This window comes from Primulina eburnea, chromosome 17 (genome assembly GCF_022965805.1).
Source record: "Primulina eburnea isolate SZY01 chromosome 17, ASM2296580v1, whole genome shotgun sequence".
Lineage (NCBI taxonomy): Eukaryota > Viridiplantae > Streptophyta > Magnoliopsida > Lamiales > Gesneriaceae > Primulina > Primulina eburnea.
This window is the reverse complement of record NC_133117.1, coordinates 744,388-759,343: the sequence shown is the minus strand read 5'-3', so window position 1 is coordinate 759,343 and position 14,956 is coordinate 744,388. Positions and strand designations below refer to the sequence as shown.

General features: G+C 34.5%; 3 protein-coding genes across 5 annotated transcripts; 2 read left to right on the top strand and 1 right to left on the bottom strand.

Moving 5' to 3' along the window:
* The first annotated feature begins 480 nt into the window (after positions 1 to 480).
* LOC140818326 (COBRA-like protein 1) lies at positions 481 to 3,876 on the top strand. Of its 2 annotated transcripts, none has more exons than XM_073178256.1 (5): positions 481 to 1,363; positions 1,483 to 1,942; positions 2,051 to 2,210; positions 2,740 to 2,993; positions 3,351 to 3,583. In XM_073178256.1, exons 1-5 carry the CDS (start codon positions 1,130 to 1,132, stop codon positions 3,440 to 3,442), a joined length of 1,200 nt encoding a protein of 399 aa, XP_073034357.1. In that variant the 5' UTR covers positions 481 to 1,129; the 3' UTR covers positions 3,443 to 3,583. The 2 variants fall into 2 exon arrangements, with proteins under 2 accessions (XP_073034357.1, XP_073034356.1); XM_073178255.1 differs by having other exon boundaries at positions 486 to 1,363; positions 3,385 to 3,876.
* Positions 3,877 to 5,686: 1,810 nt separating this feature from the next.
* LOC140818465 (5'-methylthioadenosine/S-adenosylhomocysteine nucleosidase-like) lies at positions 5,687 to 9,595 on the top strand. Of its 2 annotated transcripts, XM_073178420.1 has the most exons (8): positions 5,687 to 5,920; positions 6,051 to 6,114; positions 6,476 to 6,567; positions 6,729 to 6,835; positions 7,318 to 7,392; positions 8,106 to 8,180; positions 8,765 to 8,857; positions 9,242 to 9,595. In XM_073178420.1, the coding sequence occupies exons 1-8, from the start codon at positions 5,830 to 5,832 to the stop codon at positions 9,437 to 9,439; spliced, it is 795 nt and encodes a 264-aa protein (XP_073034521.1). In that variant the 5' UTR covers positions 5,687 to 5,829; the 3' UTR covers positions 9,440 to 9,595. The 2 variants fall into 2 exon arrangements, with proteins under 2 accessions (XP_073034521.1, XP_073034523.1); XM_073178422.1 differs by lacking the exon at positions 7,318 to 7,392.
* A 1,243-nt stretch (positions 9,596 to 10,838) lies between these two features.
* On the bottom strand, positions 10,839 to 13,978 carry LOC140818469 (uncharacterized). Its single transcript, XM_073178428.1, has 6 exons — positions 13,708 to 13,978; positions 12,709 to 12,908; positions 11,960 to 12,100; positions 11,766 to 11,846; positions 11,199 to 11,323; positions 10,839 to 11,093 (listed from the first exon to the last, which is right to left on the bottom strand). The coding sequence occupies exons 1-6, from the start codon at positions 13,928 to 13,930 to the stop codon at positions 11,045 to 11,047; spliced, it is 819 nt and encodes a 272-aa protein (XP_073034529.1). The 5' UTR covers positions 13,931 to 13,978; the 3' UTR covers positions 10,839 to 11,044.
* Positions 13,979 to 14,956: the final 978 nt, after the last annotated feature.

The window sequence follows — 14,956 nt, the reverse complement described above, 5'->3', positions numbered from 1 at the left end:
CTGAAAAGGAAATTTTTTAGTGTATATTTTTGTAAAACTTTTTATTTATATATAAATAATTACTTTCTGAAACGTAATTTGAAGTAAGAGTTCTAACAATTATGAATTTGTATTTAGAAACCATGCACTAACAATTTTCAATTAGGTCTTGTTTTAGTTTCTTAGGTATTTTTTTAAAGATTTTTTTAGGATATTCTTTCTTTTACTAGTTGATCAGGCCGGATCAAGTACTCGATACCAGAAAATAAACGTCCACCCCTACTTTTAACCATATTTCGATTATATATGATTACATATTTATGATTTTCATAAGCATGTTCACAAAATAACCAATACATACTGTACTTACATAGTTTGCGTCATTATCTAAAAAATCCAAATATATAACTTTTATGGTCCATTGCATTTATATAGTTTGTATTTTGTTTTTTAATATGAATATTATTTTTGCGTGTTGACTGACGTTAATTATACTCATAAATACGGAAATGTTCGACGAAATGCACGAAAGAAAACATAGCGCCATAAAATATTGGTCTTTGCTCTCAATTCTCAAACGAAGTTAGTGTGATGCTTCAAATTAAGGGACAGCCGGAAAACTCCACACTTTAGGTGTTGCAGTCTTTTTTGTATAATTTATTCAGTCTTGTAGAGAAGAGGGTCACATTCTGTACCATTTAATTTTCACGCACTTGGCTTGTGATGAATCTTTCTACTTAGGCATGAAGTTCTGCTTCCTAAGAAACTTAATATATTCCTGGGAATTTTTTTAATAATATATTCCTGGGAATTTCGAAGACAATATAATAGATTAACTTTTTAAGGATATCCATTGTGTACTAGGTCATTATGTTGCTTGATCCGCCTTCATGTATCCATATTTTAGGACAGATGGTGCAAACACAACAGGGAGGCCTGCAATTGTTAATTTATCGTCTCTTGTTCTTTGTTTCCATCTCCCAATCAAGAATGACGCAAAAAGAAAATATCTAGCTGGAATAGATAAGCAAGTTTAGATCATTTTGTCGACACTGGAGTTCTTGAAAATCTTATTCATTTCTCTGGTTTATAACAGCTGCTGTCCATTTCAACTCCTGTCTTAAACAATGGATTCACTCGCCTTTCTTGCATGGTGTTGTGTGCAGATGTTACTACTTTTAATATCAATTTGCAGATTTTCAGGCATATTATCTTAACATTGCTTCTTCTCTTCAAAAACTGGTGCACATGGGAATTTAAATTTTTTTGGTGTCTTTTTTCTCACCTGAAGTCTTTTGATGCAGATTGCTATGATCCATTGGATCCAAATGGAAACATTACTATCACGTTTGATGTGCTTTCGTATGTGCCTAACGGCTATGTGGTTAGTGTAGCAACTATCAAGTTAGCTAATCATGAATATACTATTTTCTTATCAAGTTAGCTTGCAATCATGAATATACTATTTTCTTACTCCAAATAACAAGTAATTTGTTTTCGCAGGCGAGAGTAACCATCCAAAACTACTACCAGTATCGTCATGTAGAGAATCCAGGTTGGAGGTTTGGTTGGACATGGGCAAAAAATGAGGTTATTTTGTCGATGTCCGGTGCTTTTGCCATTGAAAAAGGAAATTGTTCGGCCTTCAACCAGATACCACATTCTTGCAAACCAGACCCTGTGATATCTGATCTGATGCCCGATTTGCTAGATTCAACATCCCAAAACAGACCTGAAGGTTGCTGCCGTGGTGGGATTCTAACTGCTTGGGCCATCAATCCTTCCATGTCTTATTCATCCTTTGAGCTTACAGTTGGAAACTTGGAGCAGAATACTACTGGCTACAAGCCTCTGAATCTCACGCTCACGGCTCCAGGGCTTGGTTATACTTGTGGCCCGCTAATGGAAACCAATCCAACGCATTATTCAGCCATTGGAGGACGAAGAGACGAGCAAGTTTCCCGTAAGTTAAAAAATACGTACATAATACAGACCCATAGAAGAAAATAGCTCTTTGTTTATGTTCCAGGCCATTTTAATACTGTCCTGATGATAGAATCGTGGTTTGTAGGGACATGGAAGTCGAGGTGCACATACTCCAGTTATTTGGCTTACACAACACCTATTTGTTGTGTTTCACTTTCGACGTTCTATAATCCTACCATCACAACCTGTCCTTCTTGCAGCTGTGGATGTAAAGCAGCTAATGGAAATGCAATATCATGTGTTAGGTTTGTAATTTTATTGGATTGTTGATTCTGTCTTGAGTAGCAAATGCCTCTTGCTCATGTGGCTATCTACATGCTTCCGGATAAAAACTGAGAATTTAGGAGTTTTCTGCAATTCTAGATCATCAATCGGATTGGACTCATTTACTTAAAATATCATTGGCTTCAATGACATAACGATGCCATTAAATACAAGTCCACTCTTGACAAAAGTGTGGCTCTTCTACCGTTCTACACTTAAAAAAATTTGATTTACAATATTACCACCAGCTGAAATTGGTATTTGAGCTGAACTCAGCAGTTCTGATTTCCCAGAGTTGTTCTCTCCTATGTTGATTGATCCAAACTTCTTTTGATTTTGCGATTTAAGCAATATAACGCATGCTGCTACTATTAGCTGTATATTTTAGTATAACAGCAAAATGTTGATCTAAATAGATGAAGCATTGCCTTGTTCCCAACTAGGTTCTTGACATACTAGAAAAATTCAAGCTTCTAATTTCATCTGTGTTTGTTTACTTCTTTCGAGCAGAGAAGGTGCGGTCCCCTCAAATTCTCTTGGTACTGATATAGTTCAGTGCACAAATCATATGTGCCCTCTTCGGATTCACTGGCACATCAAGAACAACTACCAAAATCATTGGAGAGTGAAACTAACAGTATCCAATTACAACTATGGGAGAAACTTCTCCGACTGGAATGTCTTAGTTCAACATCCTGGCTTTGGCCTACGCGCCTCTGTTTACAGCTTCAACAGTACGGCGCTTTCAACTATCGGTGTCCCAGGTACTTTTTATATGGAGCAACTTTGTATACACTTCACAACAGGCTGTGGCGGACGGAGGGGGTGGTTAGCTGGGGCAATGGACTTCCTTCTATTTTAGAATCTATAGTTTTTAATTACGCATTCTTTTGTCTACTTTCTGACTCTGCCTTGATTTTTTATCTCCTAACATCATTCTAAGAATGAGGTCACGTGTAGAAAACGAAAAAACTGTACAGAAAGTTACATATCAAATTCAGGGTCAACGAAAGCTTATGTTTCATAAGAATCCCATATAAATCAAGAACTCTACGTGAATCTAAACCCACTCTATTTCATTATTGTTTCTCAATAATTCCCGTATTCGTTCTTATTTGGAGATATGGGAATTCTCATGCCATGGAAGTGTTGCAGAAGACGTAGCCCTTTTCTGGGGAAAAGAATTCTACAACACCGAGCTCTTGCAAGCTGATGAACATCAACTGGGCTCCTTGACGAGTGAGATACTTCTGCAAAAAGATCCAACTTCATTCACGCTAAGAAATGGATGGGGTTTTCCAAGAAGAATGTATATCAATGGTGAGAACTGCCAAATGCCCCCTCCAGACGAGTTTCCGATGCTCCCGAATGGTAGCCCAAGACAAAAGCCTTTCCATCGCCAGTTTCCTCATCTTCTGTCTGTACTCTACTTTATCTACGGGACGCTTTTTGGGTTCTGATACATTTTTAGTCCTGCAGATTTTGTCGAACTAGTGAAGAACGTGCATACTCCACGGTTCACTTGAAATTTAGTGCGTATTTTTTCCCAAAAAAAATATGCGAGTTCAATTCATGATCTTCTTTGTAACCATGCAAACTGTTAATTTTATGTTGTTTGTTAAGAAGATTGACTTTTAGCAATAGGTGTTGTAGAAGTTCCATGGCTGTCATTTGCTTTGTAAAGATGTCGGTTTATACTGTCAAGTGGTGAATCATGATAATAAGAAAATTATGTCGACTTAAATTAAGCTATGTTCATCAATAGTTTATATTGAGAAATTTTTTTTTATGGATAATATAATCATAAAATCTCAATCCATAGACATACATCATAACACAGCGTTTGATTGGGAGGATTAGGTGTGATAGATTATTTTATCACACCTAATCCTGCGTTTGGTACGATTTTTATTTAACCAGCTCAATCTTTACTATGAATGATTAAGTGGTATTACGTGTGATAAAATAATACCTCATTCCTCCGTAGGATTATTAATCCTTCCTCTATCTCTACTCTCTTTCTAATTTTACCCTTCTTCCTTCATCGCTATTGAACCACCTCGGCTGCCGGACCGCTGCCGCCGCCCTCGCCGGACCGCCGCCGTACCTCCTTCCCCATCGCCGGAACTCCGCCGTCGTCGTCGGAACATTGCCGCCCCTAGATTGCCGCCGTCGGACATACGCCGGACCACACCGCACAGTCGTCGTCGGACCTTCGCCAGAACGCCATCACCGCCGTCGGACCGACGTTGTCGCCGCCACGTCGACTGCCGGATCCGTCGTCGGACCACCGCAGCCGGAGTGGAAGAAGAAAAAAAGAGGAAGGCAATTTTGTTCTTTCATCAAAAATTTCAAAATTATCTCACACTTAAAAATCGTACCAAACATACTACCATATATTACATATCTACGACAATCATTTTCTTTATCATTTACATACTAATCATTAGTTTATTTTATCCCACAACCAAACGCAGCCTAAGAATATACGTGTAGCTCTGAAAATTGGAATTCATTTGAGTTTTGTTTAGCATCTTGTGCAGAGACGGAGCCAAAAAAATTTAGGCAAAAACTTGTGTGAGACGATCTCACGAGTCGTATTTTGTGAGACAGATCTCTTATTTGGGTCATCCATGAAAAAATATTTCTTTTTATGCTAAGAGTATTATTTTTTATTATGAATATCGGTAAGGTTAATATGTCTCACAGATAAAGATTCGTGAGACCATCTCACAAGAGACCTACTCAAAAATTTATTCGGAGAGGCGGGGATGTATTTTTTTTATAAAAAATAACGTAATTAATTAGGGAACAAATAATATGGATATATAAATTGATATGTATGCACAAAATAATAACCATTATATGTTATGTTTGCATATGTATTAAAAAAAAGTGATTATATAAAATAAAAAAAAACAATCTTAATTTAGTCTAATAAAAAAATTAAAAAAAAACTATGGTTTTAAAATAAATGACTTCAGATTATGGTGACAACGTACCATATCAAAACTTTCAATATTTCGTTCCGTAACATTTCACAGAATCAAGTTGCAAAAAATGCGACATAAAATTATTTTAATATAATTTGTAATATATAAAAAGTAGAGTAACAGAATACATATGATCATAATTTCATTAAAAAAATGTAATCATAATTTATTACCTTATTTATCATGTTCAACTGTTTTAAGCTATGCTCAATGTTTTTTTATAATTTCAAACTCGTAAATAATCGATTTAATAATAAAATTTAAGCAATCTTATTTAATGTGGATTGGTAATTAAAAAGTTTTTATACCATTAATATTACTAAACAGTGTATAATTTTATGTGAATAATTTATATCACATAAAATATTGATTGGATTGAATCGTCTCAATAAATATTTATATTCATAATTTAAAAGTTTTTTTTTAAAAAAAAAAACCAAAAAATAATAGAAGTTTATTTTTTTATAAACGCTTTTTGATTTTGGTGGCCTCCGTCAACGGTGGGGAGAAAGCATTGAAATGGTGTCTATAGCTTTCTGATTTAATCGGGGATTAATCGGCGGAGAGGAGGTTCGAAGACTTGAAATCGATTATTGTCTGCAATCTAATGGCTCCTCCCCACGATGAAAAAGCTGAGATGCAAGTTAACGAGGATGCAGTTTCTCAGCGCTCAATCTCCAATGTACTCTTTATCATCGGTACTCTTTTTGCTCCTAGTGTTTTTTTATTCCAACAATTATTTTTGTTCGATTTTTTTTTTCCAAAATGTAGCATATTGATTTCAATTCTGTGTTTTTGCATGTTTGAACCGATGAAAATGACGTATAGCTATGCAGACTGAGGCGTCACCTCTAGTGAATAAGTTCCAGCTCACCGAGGACCTTGATTCTGTGTATACCTTCTTTTTTATTGTTTTTTTCGTTAATTTCTGTTGTTTGGTTGATTTGGAGTTGAATGTTAATTCATTTTTTTGTCTGCATGAGGAATAGGAAGTTGGTAACTTGTTGATCATTTGTATTAGTCGATAATCGGTGTGAATCTATCAGTTTAAGCTTACTGTCACAAGTTAATTAGTGTGGGATTTACACTGTATATGAGACCGTGGGTTTGATTATTTGAAAGGTGATTCTCTTTTTTCTATACGTTTTATTTTCTATTAAACTTTACAACAGTGATTGTTATTTCTTAGCTCTGGAAGTTAATTCACCAAAGAGTTGCTTTTTTTTCCTCCTTCCATGTCTTGAATAATGCAGTTTTCCAAAGGGGGTCCCATGGGTGCGGTATCATGGTAAATACAAAGATTTGAGCATCAACATTGTTTGCCCTGGAAAAGACAACACATTGGGTCTGTATTTCTTTTCTTGATGTAGCTTTTGATCATGTTAGTGTATGTTTATTCTTGTGTAATTTTCCTCTTTTTATAGAATGTGTACTGGCACCAAAGATTTTCGGCTGATGCTACTCTTGAGTTTCCTGTTGCTAAGCTCATGAGCTATTTCTTATTAGGTGTTGACGGCGTAGGCACCGTGTCTGCATCCCTTTTGACTTATGCTTCAGTTCAAGCATTTCAGCCAGACGTTATAATAAATGCAGGCACTGCTGGAGGGTTCAAGGTATTTCAGATAAACATTTTATGGTTCTCCTTTGTTCCAATTTTCAATCTGTAATATTTGAACCTCACTTTTGACCTTATCAAGGTTGGTCAGTTGCTGCTGATATTTTTACGCTCCACTTATATCTGTAGTTGGGTGTACATGAGAGTGTCTTCTCTCCAATTTCCTTATCTTTATATATCTTTCGACCCACTGATTCCGTGCTTGCTAGGTAAAAATTTATTTCTAATCCTCAGAAATTTAACGACGTTTTTCAATTGTGAGGAATACGATCAATTATCTTGATTGATGACATTTTGTACTCTTATTTTACTTTTCTTTGTCATAGATTTGTCACTACATAAAGCAGCTGTTAAATTGTTGTTTCAGATTTTTGATTTGTATGTTTCTGAAGTGTAAAGGGAAACTCAGACGTGCTCTCTATGTAGAGAGCATGTGATGCCTCTCAATATAATTTTGCATTGATATCTACAACTTACCAGGCAAAAGGTGCTTGCATAGGAGATGTATTTCTTATATCGTATGTCGCTTTCCATGACAGAAGAATTCCTATCCCTGTAAGTGCTCTGCATTCATATTTTACCACTTATATTTTTTTCCATTTATTTATATTATATGAACATGGTGGAATAAGGTCTCCCTTTTTGGAGAAAGGGTGATTGTTTCCCTAACTTGTTAGTTTACTAGTCCATGTATCAGAATATTTCGTTTCTAATTCTTATATTGTTGTGGTAATGTTTGGTGCTTCACGTCTTTACCCAGTTATGATTTCAGTGTCATGCTTTCCCAAAATGATTAAACCTCCAAAGATTTTGATCTCTACTACATGGTGCAAACATGCGTTACTATAGGGGTATATTGATCTTTGAAATTAAGACAAACCACTTAAGTGTTGGCTTTGAGATTAATATTTCATATAGTTGCTTGGATACAAATGCCAATTAATTTTCACGTAGCGAGTTGGAACATGAGGTATATAATTGGAACACTGTGGAGCGAGGTGTAATTTTTAAACAGGCGGTAGTGCTTTTTTATTAAAGCTATGAGAAAGTGGGTGTAAATTTTTTTTTGTTTATTGCTCACTTTCTCAATCTCTGGGGATGGAAATCAATGAAACCTTGACCTCGTGATCAATGGTATAATGCAATGCTGCTGTTTTCTGGTTGCAAAAATGTGTTAGTAGTTTATGGACAGTCAGTTATTGTGTTTCCTGAATGAAGAAGTTTAATTTTTGCATCAGATCTTCATGAGCCTTCTTTTTTGCCTCCAGGTGTTTGATCTGTATGGTGTCGGCTCTCGTCAAGCATTCTACACCCCCAACCTTGCGAAGGAGCTGAGCTTGAAGGTTATCTACTTTCGGAAGCTCATTTAATGATCATTTCGAAACCCAAGTACTTTTTCCCTTGTTTCTTTTCAAAGTTCCTTTATATCAGAAGTCTCAACTACAAATGTCAGTCTCTGATTAAGATTGGTAATTCTTCTCTTTGACATGTCTCTGCAATGCTTAAAGCTGTTTTTTTTTATTCAACGGTAAAACATCTTATGGACTTGAATTTTCAATCTAATGGAGTAGCAGTTTTTTCCCTACCTGTTTGATGGTAGTAAAAAGTTAAAGTTGTTTAGAATTTGTCTCTGCTTATCTTGATCTTCGATAATGACTCAAGTTGATGGTATCTATTTATGTTTCCAGTGTGTCATGAATGTACGTACAGGAATTGAGATTCGCTTGCTCGTTTTTGTTTGCTGACTTTATCTTTGCATGTATGAAATTTAAAAGATGCAGTGTAGATTTTCCCCTAAATGGTCCTCTCTAATCAACCATGAATATTGTGCTTGATATTTACTGTGTTTGTCACTAACGTTATTTATATGAAAAGCATGTTAGAATAATATCGCTGCAGTTAAAGTAGTATCTTTTGTATGTTTCAGGTTGGCAAATTGTCTACTGGCGATTCTTTGGATATGTCCACAGTGGATGAAGCAGCAATCCATGCAAATGATGCAACTGTTAAAGATATGGAGGTTGGTATTACGTTGATTATCATGTTGCTTGATGTAATATAAAAAAGAGTGGTTCTGCAAATGAGGTTGTTGCATGCCAGAAAAGACTTGAATCACATGACACATATGTAGCAATTTTTTTTTTAACTTGGACATCTGTAGCAATTGAATCTTCTAGCTCTCACGTCAACCTTGCTCAGTTCGTTTTCACAATTTTTCTCTACGACAACACTGATTCACATCCTTTCATCCATTTGAATTTTGTCAAAAATAGAATTGTATTATTTTGAAATTAAAAGAAATCTAACCTCCTATTTTGTCAAAATATTGGCGCAAATAGTATACACTTCTTTATGCTCAATTGATGCAAAGGACATCATATGTTGATTTGTCATGCATAATCAGGGAGCTGCTGTTGCTTATGTAGCGGATCTCCTGAAAGTGCCTGTAATATTGTTAAAAGCTGTGACAGATATTATTGACGGCGACAAGCCAACAGCTGAGGAATTTTTGCAAAATTTGGCGGCAGTAACCCTGGCACTCGATCGAACAGTCACCCAAGTCGTCGACTTTATCAACGGGAAGAGTTTCTCAGAAATTTGATCATCTCAACGGAAGCGAGCATATGCAGGTTGTTTATAGTATAATGATGCTACTAAATTCATTAGCTTTTGCTATGTAACTAGAAGGTTAAAGCAAAATAATTTACGTATCTTACTTCAACCTGCACATTTATGCTTGCTTTTTGTTTTGTCTAAATGTTGCACAGATTTTGTACTGCTTGCCTGCACACCCTTTCCCATTTGAGTCAGATGATTGTTGAGAATTAATGTGAGACTGTTTGCTTGACTTTCTAACTTGTACATCGCTCTTCTGTATGACAGCAACATATTGTGCCTAAAATTTGTTGTTACATTTGATCCGAGGTTGCATCCAGATATGACACCATAGTTACAATTGAAACAATGCTCGAGTTTGAGGAACTCGGACAACAAATTTTGTCCCTTGGTTTTGGAAGTTGAACCGAAACAAACACTAAAGAATTGGAAAAGATCTATAGTTTTGTGGAATATTTCAACTTATCGACCGAATTATCCGTATTTGAAAATTATCCAACATGAAACATGATCCTTGGCTCAAGTCGGATTTCCATCATTGCGACAACATAACTGCATCTGTTTTCATTTGTAATTGATAATATAATTTTTATTCTCAATTTTAAGTTTCTCTTTCCAAAAATGGGAAGTATTTACCCAGTTCAGGATTTTATAAACTGAGCTATATTCAACTTTCAAGTGTTAAAACCAAGGCAGATGGCACTTTTATCGAGCGGGACAATAAATATGGCCAGATTCAAATGGTTGGAAAATCAGATACGAATTATGGTTTGTTTTTTTTTTAAAAAAAATTATCCATCATGAATTAGCCCTTGAAAAACTTCAAACGAAAGTATGAAATACAAGTATCAAAAGACCCACGTCCACTTGAAGGAATGAATCAAATAAAATAATATATGTATATTTTAATTGTATATTAATTACACAAAATAAATGGATTTCAAATGATAAATTATTGAGTGAATTTTAAATTTATCGTAATTAATATGAAATATTATATAAACATACAAGATTTGAATTTCATGATTTTGTTCTTTTAAAACAACAAAAATACATTTAAAATACATAGATTTAAAATCAATCAATCTAAATGCAACATAAATATGTATTTAAAGATAAAAATTTAAAGTCAATGAATTTCGATTATAATTTTATTATTTATAATAAAATAATTCATATTTTATTAATTTACACATTAATAATATAAAATATAATTAATTTCAACTAACACAGTTATTGAATAAATTTGAAATTGAAAATTGCTATATTGACATATAAGTCCAGCTATAAATTGTGAATCTGAAGTTTATAATTTTATTTCTCAAACAACATAATATATTTGAAATTCATGGATTTAAAATCATCAATCCAATCGCAAACAAAGGTCGAGAAAAATATAGTGATCATTGATTTAGAATTCAAGTGTTTGTTACAAAAAAAAAATCCATAATCTAAACCAAACTACCGCACATGCAATATATTCAACACAGTTTTTGGAAGAATTGACCCCGACACCCCAACATATCTAACCACCATGTTTATCAACCATGAGGCGTGCACCAAAACAACTAAATTAGTCTGCAACTTTTGACTACACCACCCCGGAAGGAAGGTGCATAAGAAGCTGTCCTCCCAAAGCGCTGCAAAATAACAAAATCAAGCACAATGAATCGATACAGCAACAGAAGACGCATATCCACACACACACACACAAAATGCGAATACAAGGGCAGAAGAATGCACACCTTTTAACGTAGTAGTAACAAAAATCGGCCAATATGAATGTTTGAACAATTTCCGAGATAAGAACCATTGGAGGCCATAGTCCATAACCTAATGCCACGAGCAGGTGACCACGACTGTCCAAAACCTGGCAAAATGCAACAGCTAGATGACTAGGATTCAATAAGGTGGATCTTAACAAGAGGAAAGGTATGTAACTTTAACTACCATAACAGGGGTCAACGTATTATGATAATTATGTAAACGATTTATGATTAAAGCCATACTTATTGTTGATGATATAAGCATATTATTCAACCAATCTATTTTCATATTAGGATAACAACATTAAACACCGGAGTTCTGAAAATTTTAAAATGGACATGATATCTACATTCTCGGTAAATATGATTATGCTCATGCTCCCATTGAGCATATTCAAGACTCTCTTTCAAGTTAAAAAACTAATAATGGAATTTTAGAATATTGATCAGGTAATGGATGGTTTGTTTGCGTTTGTTAGCATTCTTCACTTAGCAGACTAGAGAGTTCTTAAAACAATTGTGTGGGGTAAAGTCTGTGAACCAAACCTGGAGAACCCAATGAGCACAGCTCAGAAACCTCGCAACACCCAGTGCAAATACATAATGTGCTGTAAATGGTTCCACAATCTGGCATTGAGAAGTTACAATGTTATACAAGTACATGCACAATAAATAGCGAAATTTAAGACAGCAACATAAAGTATCATGCATGTAATACTGCAAACACAAGTTAAATCTACCTTGGTGTTTTGCATTACGCGAAGCTGGGGTAGCACAGAAACAGCTTCCAGGTAGACACAGAAAGCCCAAGCAATCCTGTTGGCAAAGAGATGCGATGTAGATGGGTGTACTACTAAAGCTAAGACTGCACAAGGAAGTAACTGCAAAGACATATAAGCTGTTAAAAATCAACTTCAGTTCAGATTTCCGTGTTCAACTTCATATGAATGCTAGAAATCACATCATATATTTCAAAATACTCAAGAATATTATATATATATATATATATATATATATATGTATATATAATTTGATTATGATTAGGTTATAGCAAAGAAAGTTTTCCTACCACGTCTATCCATAGATATTTTAGTTATATATAAAGTGGTGAAGACTCAAAATTCTATTCAAAATTAAGCGAGGCCATTAGAATTTAGCCATTTTAACGGTGTCGTGAATGTAGACCTTTATGATTGCACTACTTAAATCTTATGTTTGATTGCATTTTTTCTTCACTATCTTTATTTCTATTGAGTTTTCATGAGCTTGTGATATAGCTACACCTAATTCAAGACCTGTTGATGCAAGAAACCAAGACGTATCAAGGACCAAGTTCCCCTGTGAAATAGAATAAGCCAACTGTCTCACTTTGACTTTCAAGTAACTCTTGATCATGGTGTACTAATCTCCATAAAACTGGGAGACAAGATCAAAGCCGCAGAAGAAAATGAATAAGAAAAAGATGGCATCATTCGCAAGAAAAACTCACCACATAATATAGAGCTAAATTGTCTTTCTCCTCCATGTAACTCGACCTCAGTTTAAAACGAATCATATAAATAACCCACAAGGTTGTGGCTAGTGTGGCCAAGTCAAGTACAGTGTGTATATCATATTCCATGACAAAACTGCAATACAATCTAACAGCCAAAAATATAGCTGTTAGCTCCTGGGATTTGAGTGAAATCCCTGCCATAATTTCATCAAAACTAGACGGTATGAGTATCAGAGAGAGACACAGAAAGCAAATCGAAGAGAATAATTGAAATGGACATTTACTTTTTTGTGGTAAAAAAAAAGATCATAAAATCAATCCAAGGCCTCTAAATATTAACACGGTGCTTTTTAAGATTTGCAGTCTTTACTTTCCTTAATATTTAACATCCCAATTGATAGACAAATAGAGGTTGCAAAAAAATGAGGGCCTTAGTTACATCACACGACCTATATTTACATACAAGTTACTGTTCACTGAAAGACGAAAATAACTAAGCAACACAAGGACAACTGGAAGCTGAAAAATCATTTTCCAATTATAGTCAAAATAAGGGTGAACCTCATTTTCAAAGTTCACGAACTTGTTATCAGAAAGTCTAGAAAAGGACACGATTTTAAGAGAAATTAGTGTTTTTTTACTCATTGCAGTCGAACGGCGCTTGTTAGCACACAACTAGACCATAATACAATACCTTTTCCAAGCAAAAAGGGAATAGCGGGATTAAAAGTGCACCTTTGTCCTTCCAATACGAAAATACCAAGAAATGAATTAAAACACCGGCAAGCTTCGGAAGAAAACCAAAACCCGTCAAAAGTTCAGCTATATCCCAATCACAGATACCATAAAGGAAACATAATCACCCCTCATCAGTAAAGTCCCAAACTTTTTTCACCCCTCGATCAATCCCACCAAAACTATATCCTAAAAACAGCGATTCCCACACCAACACATAAATCAAAAACCACACACACACACAAAAGAACCAATTACCAGCGCAAGTCTTCTCCTTCATAAGTTTATAAATAAGAACCAAGATTCCAATCGAGTGAACCGCCTCAGCAGCTACGAAGAGGTTATCGTGATCGTGAACAATTGCACGAAGGACAACGAGCGCCACCATGCCGCTAACGACGGCGAGAAATGCCTTCACCTTGGGCGGCTGCCGCCGCACCCAAGACGACACCGCTTTGAACGGCCCTCTCGTGGGCTTCATCTTCGGTGTGTACGTGTGCTTTTAGTGGGCTGTCTGATAAATAACATATAATGTACAAAGTAGAAATTCGTAAAATAATTTTGGTAATTATTTTTTAAGAAAAAATAGTTGGCATTAAGAAAAAAATACCGCAATATATAAATAGAAAGGAAATTTTTCGTTCGACGCAGAAAATTTTGTTCAGGGAAAGCCTGGAAGGAATTAATCTCCAAGGGAAATGAGGTTCTTTGATTTGGTGAAGGTGTGAAAATATCCAATAAAAATTGGGAACTTTTCTCAAAAATTATAATCTCCCCTTTAATTAGGTAAAAAAAATATTGTATCTTACTTAGAATATGACAATCTTACGGATGTGTATATATATATAAGTCATCTGATTCATATTTAAAGCGAAAATATTCGGATAGAAAATTTGTCTCACAAAATTAACCGTAAGATATTTTTATATGAGTTTTTTTGTTTCAATCATAACAGTTGTCTAGACATGTACAAACTTCGAATAAAACCGAAAATCCAAACCGAAAAAACTGAATATCGAATCAAACAGAAAGCCGAATTTTATAATTTAGATATAAATATTAAAACGAAGTTTATTTGGTTTGGTTTCGGATTATATATGTCAAAACCGAAATTTCGTTAAATTAATAATTTTTTTATATTTTTTATTTATATTTAATGAATGAAGAACTATTTTGAACAATTTTTAATTAATTGTTGTTTTTTAATTAATTTAGGCCTTATATTTAAATATTCTACTAACAAAAGATGTAAAAAATTAACATATTATATTTTACAATATATTTATATTATTAATTTAAATAATTATACCAAAACCGAATTAACCTACTAAAATAACCGAACCGTTTTGGTAGAAAATCAAACTGAAGGAAAATGGTTCGGATATCGGATTATATATTTTGAAAATCGAAAAAATCGAGATAAAAAACCAAAAATCAAACCGAACCGATCGATGAACACCATTACTGACTTGTCCAATTAAGTCCACAATAAACACGATCAATATAG

Excerpts from the sequence above, each read along its gene's own strand:
- LOC140818326 (XM_073178255.1), top strand. The coding sequence starts at position 1,130 with ATGGTGTTGTGTGCAGATGTTACTACTTTTAATATCAATTTGCAGATT. Across the intron at positions 1,943-2,050 it reads AAGAGACGAGCAAGTTTCCC|GGACATGGAAGTCGAGGTGC; the intron begins GTAAGTTAAAAA and ends CGTGGTTTGTAG. Across the intron at positions 2,994-3,384 it reads TTCAACTATCGGTGTCCCAG|AAGACGTAGCCCTTTTCTGG; the intron begins GTACTTTTTATA and ends GAAGTGTTGCAG.
- LOC140818465 (XM_073178420.1), top strand. The coding sequence starts at position 5,830 with ATGGCTCCTCCCCACGATGAAAAAGCTGAGATGCAAGTTAACGAGGAT. Across the intron at positions 6,568-6,728 it reads TGGAAAAGACAACACATTGG|GTGTTGACGGCGTAGGCACC; the intron begins GTCTGTATTTCT and ends ATTTCTTATTAG. Across the intron at positions 8,181-8,764 it reads CGAAGGAGCTGAGCTTGAAG|GTTGGCAAATTGTCTACTGG; the intron begins GTTATCTACTTT and ends TGTATGTTTCAG.
- LOC140818469 (XM_073178428.1), bottom strand. The coding sequence starts at position 13,930 with ATGAAGCCCACGAGAGGGCCGTTCAAAGCGGTGTCGTCTTGGGTGCGG. Across the intron at positions 12,909-13,707 it reads GAAGGAGAAGACTTGCGCTG|GGATTTCACTCAAATCCCAG; the intron begins GTAATTGGTTCT and ends AAATTATGGCAG. Across the intron at positions 11,847-11,959 it reads GCGTAATGCAAAACACCAAG|ATTGTGGAACCATTTACAGC; the intron begins GTAGATTTAACT and ends TCTCAATGCCAG.